General features: G+C 44.6%; 1 protein-coding gene across 1 annotated transcript in view; it reads right to left on the bottom strand.

Moving 5' to 3' along the window:
• Positions 1 to 18,490, bottom strand: part of TBC1D2B (TBC1 domain family member 2B) — a gene marked incomplete at both ends in the record, with an annotated part of 83,450 nt that overhangs the window by 47,616 nt on the left and 17,344 nt on the right. The window contains 2 exons of the mRNA XM_079699327.1: positions 4,759 to 4,924; positions 14,821 to 14,974. Coding sequence (XP_079555453.1) covers positions 4,759 to 4,924; positions 14,821 to 14,974 — 320 coding nt within the window. The remainder of the gene's footprint in view (positions 1 to 4,758; positions 4,925 to 14,820; positions 14,975 to 18,490) is intronic.

Here is an 18,490-nt window from a genome sequence, read left to right as displayed (position 1 = left end):
TACATGAAAACATAAATTATCAAAATCTGTGGGATGCAGCAAAAGCAGAGCTTAGAGGGAAATTTATAGCATTGAATGCATATAATAGAAAAGAAAAAAGATCTAAAATTAATAATCCAAGTTTCTACCATAGGATACTAGAAAAAGAAGAGCAAATTAAATCCAAAGTAAGCAGAAGAAAATAAATAATAAGAAGTAAAGCAGAAATCAATAAAATTGAAAACAGGAAATCAATACAGAAAAAAATGAAACCAGAGACTTATCTGGTGGTCCAGTGCTTAAGAATCTGTCTTGCAATGCAGGGGATGCCTGTTCGATCCCTGGTCAGGGAACTAAGATCCCACATGCCGTGGGGCAACTAAGCCCGTGCACCTCAACTACTGAGCCCATGTGCCACAACTACTGAGCCCACACGCCACAACTAAAGAGCCCATGTGCCACAACTACAAAGCCCACATGCTCTGGAGCCCGCAGGCCACAACTAGAGAGAAGCCTGCGTGCCACAACTACTGAGCCCACACACCACAACTAAAGAGCCCACGTGCCGCAACTACAGAGCCCACATGCTCTGGAGTCCGCAGGCCACAACTAGAGAGAAGCCTGCATGCCACAACTAGAGAGAAGCCCGTGCACCACACGAAAGATCACTAGTCCCGCAACTAAGACACAATGCAGCCAAAAAATAAATTAAATAAATGTTAAAAAAAAAACATGAAACCAAAGCTGGTTCTTTGAAAAGATCAATCAGTGTGGTAAGCCTCTAGCCAGACTAACTAAGGAAAAAAGAAATGACACTAATTACTAATATCGGAGATTAAAGAGGGAAAATCACTACAGATTCCATGGAAATTAAAAGGATATGCAAGAAATACAACGAACTCTATGCCCATAAATTTGATAACTTAGATGAAATGGACCGATCCCTTGAAAGACACAATCTGCCAAAACTCACACAAGAAGAAATAAAAGATCTGAATAGGCCTATATCTATTTTTAAAATGGAATCAATAATAACCTTCCAAAACAGAAAGTACAGGCCCAAATGGGTTCATTGATGAATTCTACCAAACATTAAAGAAAAAAATGATACTAATCTTTTAAATATTTATTTATTTATTTGGCTGCACCAGGTCCTAGTTGCAGCATATGAGATCTTTGTTGCCACATACGGCACCTTTAGTTGCGGCATGTGGGATCTTTAGTTGTGGCATGCAGGATCTCGTTCCCTGACCAGGGATCGAACCCGGGCCCCTGCACTGGGAGTGCAGAGTCTTAACCACTGGACCACCAGGGAAGTCCCAGGAAGTTATATTAATTATCTACAATCTCTTTCAGGGGATAGACACAGAGAGAATACTTGCTAACTCATTCTATGAGAGCAGCATTCCCCTAATGGCAAACCGAAAAAAGAAACTACAGACCAATGTGTCTTATGAACACAGATACAAAAATCCTCAACAAAATATTAGCAAATCAAATTCAAAAATGTATAAAAAAACCATACTTCACAATGAAGTGAGATTTATCCAAGGTATGCAAGACTCATTCAACATTCTAAAATCAATTATTGGGGGCTTCCTTGGTGGCGCAGTGGTTAAGAGTCCGCCTGCCAATGCAGGGGACACGGGTTTGAGCCCTGGTCCAGGAAGTTCCCACATGCCGCGGAGCAACTAAGCCTGTGTGCCACAACTACTGAGCCTGCGCTCTAGAGCCCACAAGCCACAACTACTGAGCCTATGCGCCGCATCTACTCAAGCCCCCGCGCTCTAGAGCCTGTGCTCCGCAACAAGAGAAGCCATCACAATGAGAAGCCCATGTACCACAACGAAGAGTAGCCCCCACTTGCTTCAACTAAAGAAAGCCTGTGTGCAGCAACAAAGACCCAACACAGCCAAAAATAATAAATAAATTAAAAAAATAAAAAATAGAAGCAATTATTGTAATCCATCACATCACAGACTAGAAAAGGAAAATCACATAATCATATCAACAAATGCAGAAAATGCATCTGACAAAATCCAACACCCATTCATGATAAAAACTCTCAGTAAACTAGGAATAGAGGGAACTTTCTCAACTTGATAAAGACTATCTACAAAAAGCCTACAGCTAACATCATACTTAAATGGTAAGAAACCTGAAGCATTTCCACTAAGATCAGGTACAAGGCAACGATGTACCTTCTCACCACTCCTTTTCAACTCCGTACTAGAAGTCCTTGCTAATGCAATAAGGCAAAGAAAAGAAATTAAAAATATCGGGAAGGAAGACATAAAATTGTTCATAGATGAAACAACCATCTATGTAGAAAATCTGAAAGAATTAACCAAAAAACTCTTGGAAATAATAAGTGATTACAGCAAGGTTGCACAATATAAGATTAATATACAAAATTCAACTGTTTTCCTATATACCAACAATGAACAAGTGGAATTTGAAATTAAAAACACCATATCATTTACAATAGCACCCAAGAAAGCAAAGTACTTAAGTATAAATCTAAGTATACATATATATATATATATATATGATCTGTATGAGGAAAACCACAAAACTCTGATGAATGAAATCAAAGAAGAACAGAATAAATGGAGAGATGTTCCACACTCATGAATAGAAAGACTCAACATTGTCAGTTCGTCCCAATTTTATCTATAGATTCAATGCAACCCCAATCAAAATCCTAGCAAGTTATTTTGTGGTTATTGACAAACTGATTCTAAAGTTTACATGGAGAGGGGAAAGACCCAGAATATCCAACACAATACTGAAGAATAACAAAGCTGGAAGACTGACACTACTCTACTTTGAGGCTTACTATAAAGCTATGGTAATCAAGCCAGTGTGGTATCGGCAAAAGAATAGACAAATACCTTAATGGAACATAACAGAGAATCAAGAAATAGAATCATATAAATACAGTCAACTGATCTTTGACAAAAAGGCAAAGACAATACAATGGAGCAAAGATAACCTCTTCAAGAAACAGTGCTGGAACAACTAGACATCGACATGCAAAATAAAGAATCTAGACACAAACCTTACACACGTCACAAAAATTCACTCAAAATGGATCATAGACGTAAATGTAAAACTCAAAATTATAGAACTCCTACAAGTTAGCACAGAAGAAAACCTACACAACCTTGCATATGGTGAAGGTATTAGATACAATACCAAAGACACAATCTTGAAAGAAATAATTGATAAGCTGGACTTGATTAAAATTAAAAACTTCTGCTCTGTGAAAGGCAATATAAGAGAATTAAATGACAGCCACAGACTATGAAAATGTATTTACAGAAAACACATCTGATAAAGGACTGCTACCCAAAATATACAAAGAACTCTTAAAACTCAATAATAAGAAAACAAACAACCCAATTAAAAAATGGCCAAAGACCTTAAGAGACACTCCACCAAAGAAGATACAGAGGTGGCAAATAAGCACATGAAAAATGCATCACATCATATGTCATGATATGACAAAAATCTGACAACACGAAATGCTGGCAAGGATGTGGAGCAACAGGAACTCTCATTCATCGCTGGTAGAAATGAAGGCAAAGTGGTACATTTCAGAAGACTGCCAGTTTCTTACAAAACTAAACATACTCTTACCATATGATCCAGCAATCGTGTTCCTTGGTATTTACTCAAAGAAGTTGAAAAATTATGTCCACATAAAACCTGCACACAGATATTTATAGCAGCTGTAATCATAGTAGCCAAAAAGTGGAAAGAACCCAAATTTCCCTTAACTGAAGAATGGATAAACAAAATGTGGTATACCCGCATAATGGAATCTTATTGTTCAATAAAAAGAAATGGGGACTTCCCTGGTGGCGCAGTGGTTAAGAATCCACCTGCCAATGCAGAGGACACGGGTTGGAGCCCTGGTCTGGGAAGATCCCACATGCCATGGAGCAACTAAGCCTATGCGCCACAACTACTGAGCCTGCGCTCTAGAGCCCACAATCCACAACTACTGAAGCCCATGTGCCTAGAGCCCATGCTCCGCAACAAGAGAAGCCAACACAATGAAAAGCCCACGCACTGCAACGAAGAGTAGCCCCCACTCGCCACAACTAGAGGAAGCCCGCGCGCAGCAACGAAGACCCAATGCAGCTAAAAATAAAGAAAATAAATTTATAACAACAAAAAAAGAAATGAAGTACTAATATGTACTACAACATGGATGAACCTTAAAAACATTACGCTCGGTGAAAGAAGCAAGACACAGAGGACCACATACCGTATGATGTCATTTATATGAAATATCCAAACAGGCAAATCCATTGACACAAAAAGTAGATTAGTGGTTACCAAGGGCCGGATAGGAAGAGGTTTGGGGGAAAGGGGAAGGGACTGCTAACGGGTACTTGGGTTTCTTTTTGGGGTAATGAAAATGTTCTCAAATTGATTGTGGTGATGCTCATTCAACTCTGCAGCCTGGGAGACTTGTGACCTTAGACAAGGACTCTTCCTGAGCCAACTGCTCTCTCTGTAAAATGTCAACCATATGACCTACCTCACAGAGTCAAGCAATTAAACCATGAGTGTGAAAGTGTTTCACAGCAACAGGCACATAATAGGCATTCCATACAAGCTAAAAAAATAACGAAATATGCAAAAGTACCTTGTGATAAATGCCTTCACAAATGTCAGGTGGTTTTATAATTTCGTATATAAAATTATAACATACATTATCAGAAATAAGCCATTTTCAGTTTCACATGCTGCTTTCCAAAGACTCACTTGAGCTCAGTGCCCCACTGTTTCAAAGAGAAGTTAATGGAATTTGGATGCCCTGGGGCGGGCTGATTTGCAGCTTGCTCTCCCACCAGCTCTCCAGGGGCAGTTTCCACAGCTAGGACATTTCTGGCTTTTTCTGCAGAAGCATTTGGGTGCGGGTTAATTAAATCTGAAAGAAAGGCAAACAAGTGTCAGTTATTCAAAGTTTCCACAGGGAATTTGATATCCTACATAGTTCACTGTCTTGATATACTATATAAAAATCTATATAGGGCTTCGCTGGTGGCACAGTGGTTGAGAGTCCGCCTGCCGATGCAGGGGACACAGGTTCGTGCCCCGGTCCGGGAAGATCCCACATGCCACGGAGCGGCTGGGCCCGTGAGCCATGGCCGCTGAGCCTGGGCGTCCGGAGCCTGTGCTCCACAATGGGAGAGGCCACAACAGTGAGAGGCCCACGTACCGCAAAAAAAAAAAAAAAAATCTATATAGTATATATTATAGTATACTTTTAATGTGTACTACATGAAAACACAATCTGTAGGTGGCTAGCGTGTTCGGCAACCATTTTCATCTAAAGTAGACCCATGGTCCTCAAAGGAAGGTGGTACATGCTTCAAACCACAAAGTTAACAGCATCGGCCCAGGGAAAGAAGAAGCTAGGGCTCTTCTCTGCTGTCTTGTAGATCAGTAAACCTGGTATAAAGCTGTGATCATGGTCCACTCACCTATACTGATAAGGAACAATTTCCAGGATAAACTGTTAGGTGAAAAAAGCAAAGTGCAGACCAGATTACATTAATGCCCTTTTCTGTAAGAAAGTGAGAGGAATAGAATATATATATATACTTGCTGATCGCAAATAGTGACACTGAAAAAATAAGTTTGCATATAAAGGATAGCAGTTCAGTAAATTCATAGACAAATGCATTGATGCTAAAGCATGGTCAAATTTCAGAATGTATCTTTAAAATGTAAGTGGTTGAGGGACTTCCCTGCGGGTCCAGTGGTTAAGACTTTGCCTTCCAATGCAGGGGGTGTGTGGGTTCGATCCCTGGTCGGGGAGCTAATATCCCACATGCCTCGTGGCCAAAAAACCAAAAAACATAAAAAAAGAGAAGCAATACTGCAACAAATTCAATAAAGACTTTAAAAATGGTCCACATCAAAAACATCTTAAAATAAAATGTAAATGTTTGAAATATTTAAGGTTGCAATGATATGATGCCCAGAATTTGCTTCAAGATAACATTTTGGTGCTCGCTTCAACAGCACATATACTAAAACTAGAACGATACAGAGAAGATTAGCATGGCCCCTGCACAAGGATGACACGCAAATTCATGAAGCGTTCTGTATTTTTAGATTGGGATTGACATATATACATTAATATGTATAAAATGGATAATAAGAACCTGCTGTATAAAAAAATAAATAAAATTCAAAAAAAGAAAAAAGATAGGGCCTCCCTGGTGGCGCAGTGGTTGAGAGTCCGCCTGCCGATGCAGGGGATACGGGTTCGTGCCCCGGTCTGGGAGGATCCCATATGCCGCGGAGCGGCTGGGCCCGTGAGCCATGGCTGCTGAGCCTGCGCATCCGGAGCCTGTGCTCCGCAACGGGAGAGGCCACAACAGTGAGAGGCCCGCGTACCACAAAAAAAAAAAAAAAAAAAAAAAAAAAAAAAGAAAAAAGATAACATTTTGTTATTTAACAAATAAATAATATTTGCCTCAAATAACATGTTATTTGCTTCCAAATAACAAAATTAAGTGGGTAAATATATCAATGAAACAAGATGGGTCATGAAAGACTAATTGTTGAAACTACCTAATAAACATGTGGGTAATATTATGTTATTCTCTCTTTGCATAGCTTAAAATTTCCCATAAGACCCATAATAAAAACTTACTTTTCTAAAGTTTTGATAAAATGTATCCAACAATAAATACTTTGTATTCTTCCAAATGATATAATCTCTCTGAGAATATGTATGTTTGTAAACAGAATTTAACATTGTTTTACAATAATCAATTTGATCTATACTCCCCTTGAATAAAGCATCCCTACATTGGCAATATCAACCATCACTCCTTCAGTGGAAACAGAATCAGAAAGGAACGCTGAACACTGATAACCAAGAAAAAAATTACTTTCTAATCAGATGAGCACACAACCTGAGTTCACTTAGAACAGGTCACTGTGAAGGTCATCAAGCACTTGTAGAGAAGGCAGAGCACAGGGAATCCTGGACTCAGGGGCCCTTGAAAATTGATGTTCCAGACGCGAACACCTTATGACGTGCTCACACTTTGTTGGCAGGTCACTAACTTGACCACAGTCAGCATGGCAAGGGCTCCGGGAACACACTGGGAAAAGTATGCTGGCTGTGACACGAAATGACTGCTGTGTATCCATGAGGGGAACTGGTGCCTGCCCAGGAGAGTCAACACCTGGCTCATAGTAGCGTTCTAAGTAGAAAAGGCAAGAGGGTGTGTTGGGAGACAGAAGAACTATAGGCTTGGCAATGGATTACAATATTAAGTCAAGAAGGCCAGAAGTTACAAACCACCACTGGTTCCTGATTCTTGGTTCAAGTTACCACTGTGTATGAAGCACTAGGTGCTCAGGGTACAACAAAAAATGAGAGAGTTCTTGTCCTAAAGGAGAACACATCTAGGAGAAAGATATAAAATAATAAAATGTTAAGCTCCAAGTCACCACCGAATGCATCGAGTCCCTGGTATCCAGACTTTCCTCTGAGCCTTAGGGTCCAGGAGATGCCTTGGGGATTTTCAGAGGGAGAGAAGGAAGGGGTCCCACTCTCAGCTTCAACCAGGGTGGCTCCTCTTTTCACTCTTTTATATCTTGGAGTTCCTCTTGAGATTTCATTTGGAAAAAAAGAGTTCCAATAAACAAACAAAAAACAAGTTCAAACACCACTAACCGGGTCCAGTTTCCTCTACCTACTTTATTTGTCAGGACACAGAAGCCCTGAGTTGGGGCTAGAAGTCAGTCACCTGCTCCTGCAGTGACAACAGCCTCATGGCGGGTGCAGTGACTGTACCGGGTAGAGGCAGGCACCCGACATCTGTGAGTGTGTGTCGGTCATTGGGCACACGGGTGCACCGCCTCTATTTCAGACAAAGGTAAAGCCGACACCCAGGCTTCCCGGAGGCTAGTCTTCCGCAGACCCCTCACAGGCAAAGCATTACAACTCTAAACCAAACCAGGAAATAAACACAGTGCACTGCACCTGTTTCTGTTTCGAGCAGAGTCCAGCCCCTTCTTCCTGTGTGGGCTGGCAGCAAGGTGAGGAGCGGCCCCTCTGCGGGTGAGACTGTCAAGTGCTCTCGCATAGCCAAGCACCTGTTACCAGGACGCCCAGGCCTGGCAGCAGCCCTGGGCCCACACTGGAAACGGTTCCTGAGGAACTCAGGCCCTGGGGGTGGGGTGCAGAAAAGGGACCGGAGGCCAGGGAGGATGTTGGCAAAACAAACCGTTTCTAAAAGTCATCATTTGACGTGAAAAAGAAGCCATTTCCCAGTTTTAGCTAGATTGTTTTGTCTGGTTTTTTGTTGTTAATAGACCACGTGAGATTTCCTTAATTAAAAGCGGAGCTGCTGGCTTCCCCTCAATACATGTCCTAACATTAGCATTCAGGGAACCGCCTCAAGAAGGACACAAACTAGGACAGGGCAGTATTTCCTTGAAATCCTTAAGAGGATGGATTGGATTCACGAACATGTGCTTTATCTTGCAGCTGCAGTGGGGAGAGAAAATCTGTGCTTGAAGAGTTTTGGTGTTCAGACCTTCTCTGTTATTTCTGAACATTTCCCAATGCCTAAATGACACCTCTGAGCGACTTTTAGACTACAGATTTCCTGGGTTCTGATTCCAGCACGACCTCTATCATTCTGGCGTGGCCATTCCCAGATCTCCAGGAGTCCTTCCCACTGAACGCATTCTAACACCAGGGGCCCTGTGGGACCCACAGAGGGAGGCTCCTGCTCACATCTGGACACCTCCGTGAGTCTTCCCTCCTCTCCGGCTCCTAGCTCCACCACGAGCAACCTCGCAGAGGGCAGAACAGAGTGCCCAAGATGCAGCATCCTCCAAGAAAGGAGGGAAAAGCACTGGGAAAAGGCCATTGCCATGGTGTCAAAGATACCGCAAAAGAGAGCCTGCAAGTCCCCAGTGGGAGCTGGTGGAGGACACTCAGAGCAGGGTTAACCTGAAAAAGCTTTTTTTCCCTTTAACAAAGTGAGTTTAACCCAGATTGTGAAGGCGTGATCAGGAGCGGTGCAGTTAACTTCCAAGTAAGGGCACAGTGCGCATCTAAGCCCAAAAGGAAGAGGCAGCAAGCCACCGGGTCTGAGCGTCCCCAGCGGGCCAGCCCACGTGTCTGGTTAATTACGCATCTGTCTGCTCTCTCCCATGCCTCACCAAGGACATAAATCTTGTGAGAACTGGACCCCAGCCTGATTTGCTAACAGCTGCATAGCCAACAGCAGCCACAGGGGAGGGATTCAATAAATGCTGGTAAAATGGTTGAAGGAATGAATAAACGACTGCTGTGGTGCGGCAGGGAGGGCCTTCTGGAGGCTGAGGAAATCCGGCAGGAGGCAGCAGGCCCCTGTAGTTCTCTAAGGAACCACGCCCATCATCCCTCCTGGCTGCCCCTCTCCTGCCACCTCGCCTCTGAGACCCCCTGCATTAGGGGTGGGGGGCACACCTGACTCCAGGGCTTCCCTCTGTTCCCCTCTCCCACCGCCCTGCACTCCTGCAGCGGCTCAGCACCCCAGCACACCACCACCCCCGCCCCCCCCCCCACGTTCACTGCGCCACATCGCACCCAGAGCCAGGCCCAGCCTGCCTCCACAGGCACCACATTGCAGCCCACCACGGACCGTCTCCTCCGGACCTTCTTCAGGAGGCTCCCCCAGGCTCCCCCAGAGACACAGCTGGAATCTGACCCTGCTCATCGTCTCCCTCCCTTTCACAGCCTGACGTTAGGAATCACAGAACCTTCCATCCAGAAGGCATCAGAGGCAGCATCTTGCTCCCAGAGGGGGAGACGGTGTGTGCCCTTCATTCCATCGGCTTTCTGCACTGGATCAGGCTGCCCCTCAGCTACAGGGCTTATAATCACCGTGACTTACACTTTAAAACAACACATGGCATTTTGTAGTATTTTACAAACAGGATAACATAAAAGCACAGCTTCTTTGATGACTTTAGGGAACTGTGACATGAAATGATTCCATGGAATTCCTGTGGCTTTGCTAATGTGGGGTCTGCGTCCCACCCGACGGTTTCCCTCCCACCAGTTCCAGCACTTGCACAGAGAGCGCGGCTCAAACTGGGGGAGGACTGGAACAAGCAGCCACTTCCCTTCCCCTCCCCCTGCTCCCACACAAGCCGAGAGGGCGGCAGTTACTCTCGAGGCTGCTTCAGAGAAGGAAAGGTGTGGTCATCCCTCAAACCATCTTCACTGTACCATTTTCCTCCTGTGATGGTGAGGGCTTTTGTACTCCTGAACTCTCAGGAAGTCTTAAAAAAACAAAGTCTTGTTATCCCTGACTTGTTTGCCTATTAGTTTACATGGGAAATGAAGTAAACAGAATGTGCTGGACACACAGCTTGTAATGAGGCTGTTAGCTCGCTACAAGCCTCCTTTGGGTTCTGGCTGCCTCATTCCCAACAGCTATGAAGGTCTGCAGACTCTTGATTTTATCTTTGCAAATTATTCCTTTGTGTTGAAACTAAGTCTTTATCTATCCAAACACGGAAGACAAGCAGAGTGGTGTCTGAGGCGTGGCATACTTTCAGAGGCCAGGCTGCAGATGGAAGGCAGACAGATCAGATAAAACAAACTCATCTCACTTTCTAACACTTGATTGACTAATATAAAGCTGCAAATTTCAGTCACACAGATGAACAGATTCTTACTCTAGAAACATGAAGTCTTGAAAACAAATTTAATGTAGGCAATTATGTGACACTGCCAGCTGCCTATCTGATACCCATTCTAGCTCTTCCTTACAGACCCTGGTTTTGATGGTGGCCACATGCTCAGCTAAAACACTGGCCTCCTCAAACTCCATTCCAGAGTCTCCACAACACAGTTCTAGTTAATAAGGCATAAAGCAAAGGTTTCTGGGAAAGCTTTCTCCTTTTTGATATAGGTGCCACTCCCAAAGGCAGCTAGCATGAGGAGGGAAGCTAATACTCTAAGGCTGGAGAACAGAATGGGTCCCTCAATGGCACTGGGAAGGAGGTTCGCCAGCTATGAACTGCCATCATGAGACAAATAAATCTCTATTTGTAAGTCCCTATCAGGTTTCCTGTTAATTGCGGCTGAACATAATCCTAACCGATTCAAAATGGTAATATCATATATGTATGCATACATGTGTATATATAATACACTTGACACTTTACACTTAACAATGCAGTTTCCCATCTGATCCTCAAAACAGAAATACTGGCGGGATGGGGACGGGTGGGGGACAAAGTTGTTGTTAGTATTCCTTCCAATCCCATCCAGCCAACTGCCTGGGCCTGGGACCTGGACGGCACCGTCTGCCTTCCCTCTCCCTCAAAGCTAATCCCACCTTTTAATCCACCAGTTCTCCCACCATACAATCTCCCAACTCTGCCCACTTTTTTCCATCTTCTCTGCTGCAACCCTACTCAAGGACACTATGATTTCTAGGCTCAACCAGCCTTCTAACTGGTCTCTCTTCCTCTTGTCTTGCCAAGGAATCCATTCTCTCCCACTTGGCCATGGTTAATCATCTCAAATGCATAAGCCCTTCCAGGTCTGGTCCCTGATCATCCATCCAACTCTCTCTTTGTCACTCCTGTCCACACTCTCTACCTTCAAGTCAGGCCCTGGTCTCTAGGGTCTCTAGGCCTTTCCTTTGCCTGCTTCACAAGGCCAGCTCTTCAGGACTCAGTTCAGCCCTCTCCTAGTCCAGGAAGCCTTCTCAGACACCATCAACACCCTACCCTCCAACACCCACACGCAGGTAAGCTTCCTGTGCTCACCTCTGGCCTTGTGCTTACCAGACTGCATTGTGCAGGCCTCTTTACCTGTCTGGGTCCCTCACTAGACCACACACTCCTTGAGAACATGACCCATGACTTATTTGTCTTTACATCCCAGGCACTGGCACAATGCCTAGAATACAAGAATGCCTGGAGTGAAAGACTGAATGAACAATGTCTATTTTACGGATAAAGAAACTGAGGCTCAAAAAGAGAGGTATGCTCAAGACATCACAGCAAGGGTCAGCAAACTTCTTCTTAAAGGCCCAGATAGTAGTAGATATTTTAGACTGGTGAGCCAAATGGTCTCTGTGACAACTATTCATCTCTACCACTGGTGTGCAAAAGCAGCCACAGACAATATGCAAATAAATGAGTGGCGCTTTATTCTGATAAAACTTCATTTCCACAGGCTGCAGTTTGCTACCCTTTACTAGAGAGAAAATGACTCACTCAGAGTCTGACAAATAGTAAATAACAGAGCCAAGACTCAAACCCAGGCCCACAGCGATCCTTCCACCAGACAGAGCTGCCTTCCAAGATACAACTGCCTGTCAAACGTTAATTCCCTATATCTTTCCCCATGTTGAATTTCGGGGCTAGGAGGGTACTGATGGGTGACACCCATTAGACAACAAATGAAAATGTTACCAAAAACTGGGTAACAAGGAGAGGCCAGTAGGAAAAGTTTTATTTTTTAATGTAAATCAGAGTAATAAAAACATTTGTCTTCAATCCTAGCTAGAGTCCGCACGATTTAGGATAAGCTGAGCAGATAACTACAGGCATGGCTTCAGAAACACGACAGAGCACCACCACATACCTTAACTCATTTTATCTTTTAACCAATTTTTATCTAAAATGATGATAAAAAAGGAGGGTGACTAAAATCTAGCCTTTTCTTCTTGTCTTCCCCCTTTAGACTTTCTGACTTCCTGAATAATTATAGTCTTGCAAATTGCCTGGTCGTCCACAGTTTCATTATTCTTAGAAGCTACATAAAAATGGGCAGAAGTTCAAAATTACAGTCGGTTCTGCACATAAAATCTTCAAGGGCATTCCACTGCTCTTAGGAGAGTCCAAAACCCCAAGCCCAGAGGTCCAGGCCCTTCCCACCCTGGCCCTGGGTGTGCCTCGAGGCTCAGATCACTGCCGGGCCCCCTCTGGCCACACCCTCCTTCCAGCTCCTGGAGGGCGCTGCACTCCTCTTACCCAGCCTGACTCCGGGTCATCCTCAGATCTCAGAGACAGAATCCACCCACCCCAAAGCTGTGCTCAACCCATTCATGGCTCTTGGTACCCTGTACCTTCCCTCTCATGTGATCTCACTTTTTCTTCACTCTGCTTGACTAGAAACTCTGTGAGGGGAGAGATCCAAGCCCATCACGGGCATCTACTTGCTGAATGAATGAGTAAACACCAGAGGGTGCCAACTCCAAATTCCCATGCTAGAGTCCCAAAACCAAATGCAGAGAACCAAATGCGGGCTGCAGGTGCTTTTGCCGGCACCCTAGCCTCAGCACTTTGGCTTAAAAGAAGGAAGGATGCGTGTAATAAAGAGACCACAGGGCTTCATTCCTTTGGTCCTCCTCTCGGTCTAATGCCTGAGTCTCCCTTAGAGAGAAGTGCTTGGTGTCCTCAGAAAGAAGGAACAGGGGCAAAGTGAGTATCATCTGTGCCAAAGGCACTAGCTACCACCATGAATACTGCTGGTTTCCCTGCAGGGTTTCCAACCGTTCCAAGTGACTGATACTGAGTTATAGAGCTTCTTTTGATCAAAAGCACTATAATAGTGTTTTTTTAAATAACTCCGTCATCAATGAGCAGAAGTACAAACTAAACATAGAGGGGGTTCTGGCATCCTCTCAGCTCCTGCTGTCATTCGTGTTAAGACATCCATGAAAATAACCTGAGAACTCTCACAGCACGGCATAGGAAGAGGAATGAAGCACACATAGTCATTTCTCACTGACCAGAGGGTTAACCTGCTGATTGGTAAAAACAAGGCTGGCAGGAAAACAGGGATTTGGAGGGAAGAAATAATTTAAGAAGTCCAAGAAGGCGTTTGTTTCCAAAAACAAGTTGGCTGCACACGTGCCAATGCCACCGTTCATTTACAGGGAGCTTGACTGTAGCCTGTGTTCTCCTGAGCAAAGGTCCCGCAGGCGTTACAAAGCTTGGACCAACAGGCATGAGAACTAGCCCATGCTGGCTAAATTCCAATATGCACTCCTTCAGTCCTTAAGAAATGCTGGTGTGATGGCCTGGCCTTTTCATGCCTTACTTCAAGGCCCAGGGGTCAGATTTTTCTGGGCCTGCTCTTCTCCCTGTGTGAAGAGAGGGACCACAAATACAGCCCCACCTCAGTAGTCCCTGCAGGCGCCGGGTCGGGGGATGGTCTGTGTATAACCGTAGTCCTGTTCTTTCCGTTAACAAGGCTCAGCACCACCAGACAGTCATGAGAAGATCACAGGGTTTTAATTTTTGATATTCAAATATAAAACCACATCATCTCCACACTGCAATCAGCCAGGGATTAGCATGAGTTATGGAAATACCACAGATCCAGGATAAAATGGAATTAGTGTCTGATAGTTAAAATCTTCCCAAGAAGCATCACTGAATCACACTGAGTGCTTTGAGAACATCTTCCCAGTGTGCACACATATCTGTGCACAGGGCTGCGGGTGTGGGTGCTTCACCTTCAGACAGGGTAGAGAGCAGGCTGGCCCTGGAGTCAGACTGGACTTCAGCACCACAACTCACTACCCACTGCTCTCAGCCGTACCATCTCTTTAGGATGCTTAGCACCAGCCTTGCCTTACTCCTGAGGTTGTCATTGGGCTTGAATACAATTCTGTACATGGAAACAGAAGCCCTCAATAACTATAGGATGCAGCCCATTTATAAGGGATCATCACCATTATTTTCATTCTCAATTCCTCTGCTAAGCTGACTTGCTACGTCAAACGGTGATACACAAAGCACTGACACAGGTGCCCTCCCTTTCTGACCTACCTGTGTTATCTCTGGCCACAAGACCCTTAGAAAAATCCCCTGGAGTCGGGGAGGTCCTGCTGTCCCACTTTACCATGTCGAGACTGTTGCAATATTCCCATCTCTTCTGCTGAAGCTCTTGTAACCAGTAAGTCATGAGTTGACGATTAGGGGCCTAAAAAGAAGGAAGGGGAAAAAGTGTTATGGCCACCAATAACATAGAGAGCTTAAAAAAATAATTATGTTTTGTGAGGACAGACTGAACACCTTGCCACATGAAAGGGAGAGGTAAGAAGAACAGGTCAAAGAAATTTCAATTTCAAGATTAGTAACTTTTGTTCACTACAATTGGTCATGAAAATAGCAATTTTTACATAAAGAATTTAACCCTAATAATAAGAAATCTTTTTAAATTCTAAAATTACAGAATGATACAATATAACATTTTCCTCAAAAGGTTTTAGGAAGGCTTGATATCCCCAGTGCCCTTTCACTCTGAGCACCTATAAATTCTCTTAAGAAGTCAAATCTCACATGGGTATGGATAACATCCCTGCCAAATCAAATCAAATAATGGTATATAGATCCTGTCAGCAACTGGGAGAGTGAGCAAAGAAAACTGCAGATTAAAAACTAGAGAGGAGGCTTCCCTGGTGGCGCAGTGGTTGAGGGTCCGCCTGCCGATGCAGGGGACGCGGGCTCATGCCCTGGTCCGGGAGGATCCCACATGCCGCAGAGCGGCTGGGCCCGTGAGCCATGGCCGCTGAGCCTGCGCGTCCAAAGCCTGTGCTCCGCAACGGGAGAGGCCACAACAGTGAGAGGCCCGCGTACCGCAAAAAAATAAATAAATAAAATAAAATAAATAAAAAAATAAAATAAAAACTAGAGAGGACATCTATTACAATGGCTAAAATTTTTTAAAATTGATAATACCAAAGGCTGGAAAGGATACAGAGCAACTGGAACTTTCATTCATTGCTGGTGGGAATGTAAAATGGTGCAGCTCTTTGGAAACCGGTTTGGCAGTTCCTTATAAACATACACTTACCAAGTGACCCAGCAACCCCACTCCTAGGCATTTAATGAAGAGGAATAAAAATATACATTCACACAAAAACCTGCATGCAAGTGTTCAGAGGCTTTATTCATAATCGCCAAAAAGTGAAAACAAGCCAAATGTCCTTCATCTGGTGAACAGATAAACTGTGGCACATCCGTACCATGAAATACTATTCAGCAATAAAAAGGAGCCAATGACTGATTCACACAACATGGATGAATATTACATGCATATGTGAAAGAAGCCAGTCCCAAAAGGCTACATACTGTACAATACCATTTATGTGACATTCTTAAAAAGGCAAAATTACAGGGACAGAAGACAAATCTGTGGTTTCCAGGGCTTGGGTGAAGGGAGTGACTGACTACAAAGGGGCAGCACAAGCGGATTTTTGGGTAATCAACCTATTCTGCACCACGACTGTGGGGGTAGATACATGATTCTACGCATCTGTCCAAACTCAAAGAACTATATACCACAAAGAGTGAATTTCACTATAAACATTAAAAAAAAAAATCAACCAAGATACAGAGGGAGCCCAAAACAATGAACCTAGCTATAAACAAACAAACCAGATGGCAGGTGTGGGTCACAGTCCTCCAGCCTGCCCCCAAAAAGGAGTCCCAAGGAGAAGGATGCCATGGCATGATTATGGGAACCAGTGGCATCCAGTAAGGTGTATAGACATCAGACACAGTGGTTTCAGCACCTATAAATTCTACCCCAGGGTCAGAGGCAATCTGGAAAACTGCTTTGTAGGCCCGACAGCAAGTGACAAGCCAGAGACCAAACCTCTACTGTCCACAAGCAAAGTGCTCTTGCTACAACCTGGAGTCTTTTTAGTGACACTTGCAGGCACAGCCCTGGTAAGGAAAACCATTCACTACATGATCTCTGGGTATCTTACAGAAAAGCCCTCCAGCTATCAGCTTTCATCCATACATTCAACCAACATTTACTATTAATATTTATCTATCAGGAACCTGGAATCAGGGCTTGTGAGAAAGATAGGAAAAATAAATCAGTAGTTTCAAGAGTGTGTTAAGTGCTATGACAGAGGTCAGAGTGGGTGAAGTGGGGCTGGTGTGACTGGAGGGTGCAGAGGAGATGGGGCAAGGGTCAGGTACTGAAAGTTTAGGAAAACTGCTACCTGTGGATTCAAAACGTTCACAGTATTGGCTTAATGTCTCTCTTCTCCAATAAACATAAACTCTGAGATGTCTCCATTTTTCTAACATCCAGCTCAGTGCCAGATACATATTGGCTGAATAAATAAGTGAAGAAATGAATGAACAAGTAATCATAAAATGACGTAGGAGCTTGGTCTTAAAGGGGAAGCAGGTGGTGGCCAGAAGGACAAGACAAAAGAGAAGCTCCAGGCAGAGACAAGAGTATATGCAAAGGCCCAGAAGCAAGAGAGCACAGGCAAGGGGAGGCTGGCAGTGGGGTGGAGGGGGGATGGAGCTGGGATAAGCAGGGACCATGCCCAAAGGGACTCGAGTGCCTTCCTGGATTCTTGGCAGGGCAATGATGAGATGAGACAAAGTCATTGCTCTTGGAAAGTGGGGGGGTGGGGGGAAGCAGGATTCAGGTAGAAGAGGAGATTCGCTCAGGCCCAGGAGCCCTAAAGCACAGCTGGCGTCTGAGTGGCAGTTTGGTTGCAGGGTGGACACTGGGGGCTCAGTCTGGCTCCGAGGCAGAACAAGAGACCCCAGCATTCCCAGAGGAGGGGAGAGAGTGGCTGGAAGAGTAAGGGGCTGGGAGACAGCCAAATCAGAACCCAAAGCCCACCGAATCCCTCCTCCTTCCTCCTTTCACAGAATCCATACTGAGCCCCTAGTCTCCTGACCCCCAGCTTAGGGGAAAGTGTGTGTTTTGACAGTGGGTGCATGTGTGTGCACATGTGTGCGTGTGTTCTGGTCCTCCCACCAGCTCCCCTGCCTGGCCCCCGTCCCCATCCCAGGGAGAAGACCATACTGTGTCAGATCCACCTCTAACCTCTCTAGCTGTTTCCTGAAATGCAAACACCATGAGAAAGCTGCTTGTTACAAGAAAACCTTTTCCCTTTAAATCTCTGAGTATTAAATTCTGACTGAGGAACAGTTAGTAACTTCTTAATCATCTCTCACTAAATTCCTCAGGCAAAAAAACTTTTAGATCACATGCTCTCAATGTCTGACATATTATTCATGTTACAGAAATCTGGTCAATAAGGCAGGCAAAACTACCTCGAGACAATGATTAACTGGGGTTCATTTCCTTTAAAAAAAAAAAAAAAAATCTAGCAACCACTAAAAGCATCTCGAATTCAATCCCCAAGCAGCTGTGAAAGGCTGTTGGGGGCACATGGCTCCAGGGCATGTGCTATGATCAAGGAGGCAGAAAAGTCCCCAGAGGCCCTTCCCTCAGGGAGCTGAGACCCATGAGACAGGGCAGGATTAAAAGTAGAACAGCACAGGGGGCTTCCCTGGTGGCGCAGTGGTTGAGAGTCCGCCTGCTGATGCAGGAGACACGGGTTCGTGCCCCGGTCCGGGAGGATCCCACATGCCGCGGAGTGGCTGGGCCCGTGAGCCATGGCCGCTGAGCCTGCGCGTCTGGAGCCTGTGCTCCCCAACGGGAGAGGCCACAACA

This window comes from Hyperoodon ampullatus (genome assembly GCF_949752795.1).
Source record: "Hyperoodon ampullatus genome assembly, chromosome: 3".
Lineage (NCBI taxonomy): Eukaryota > Metazoa > Chordata > Mammalia > Artiodactyla > Ziphiidae > Hyperoodon > Hyperoodon ampullatus.
This window is presented reverse-complemented; position numbering and strand designations above follow the sequence as displayed.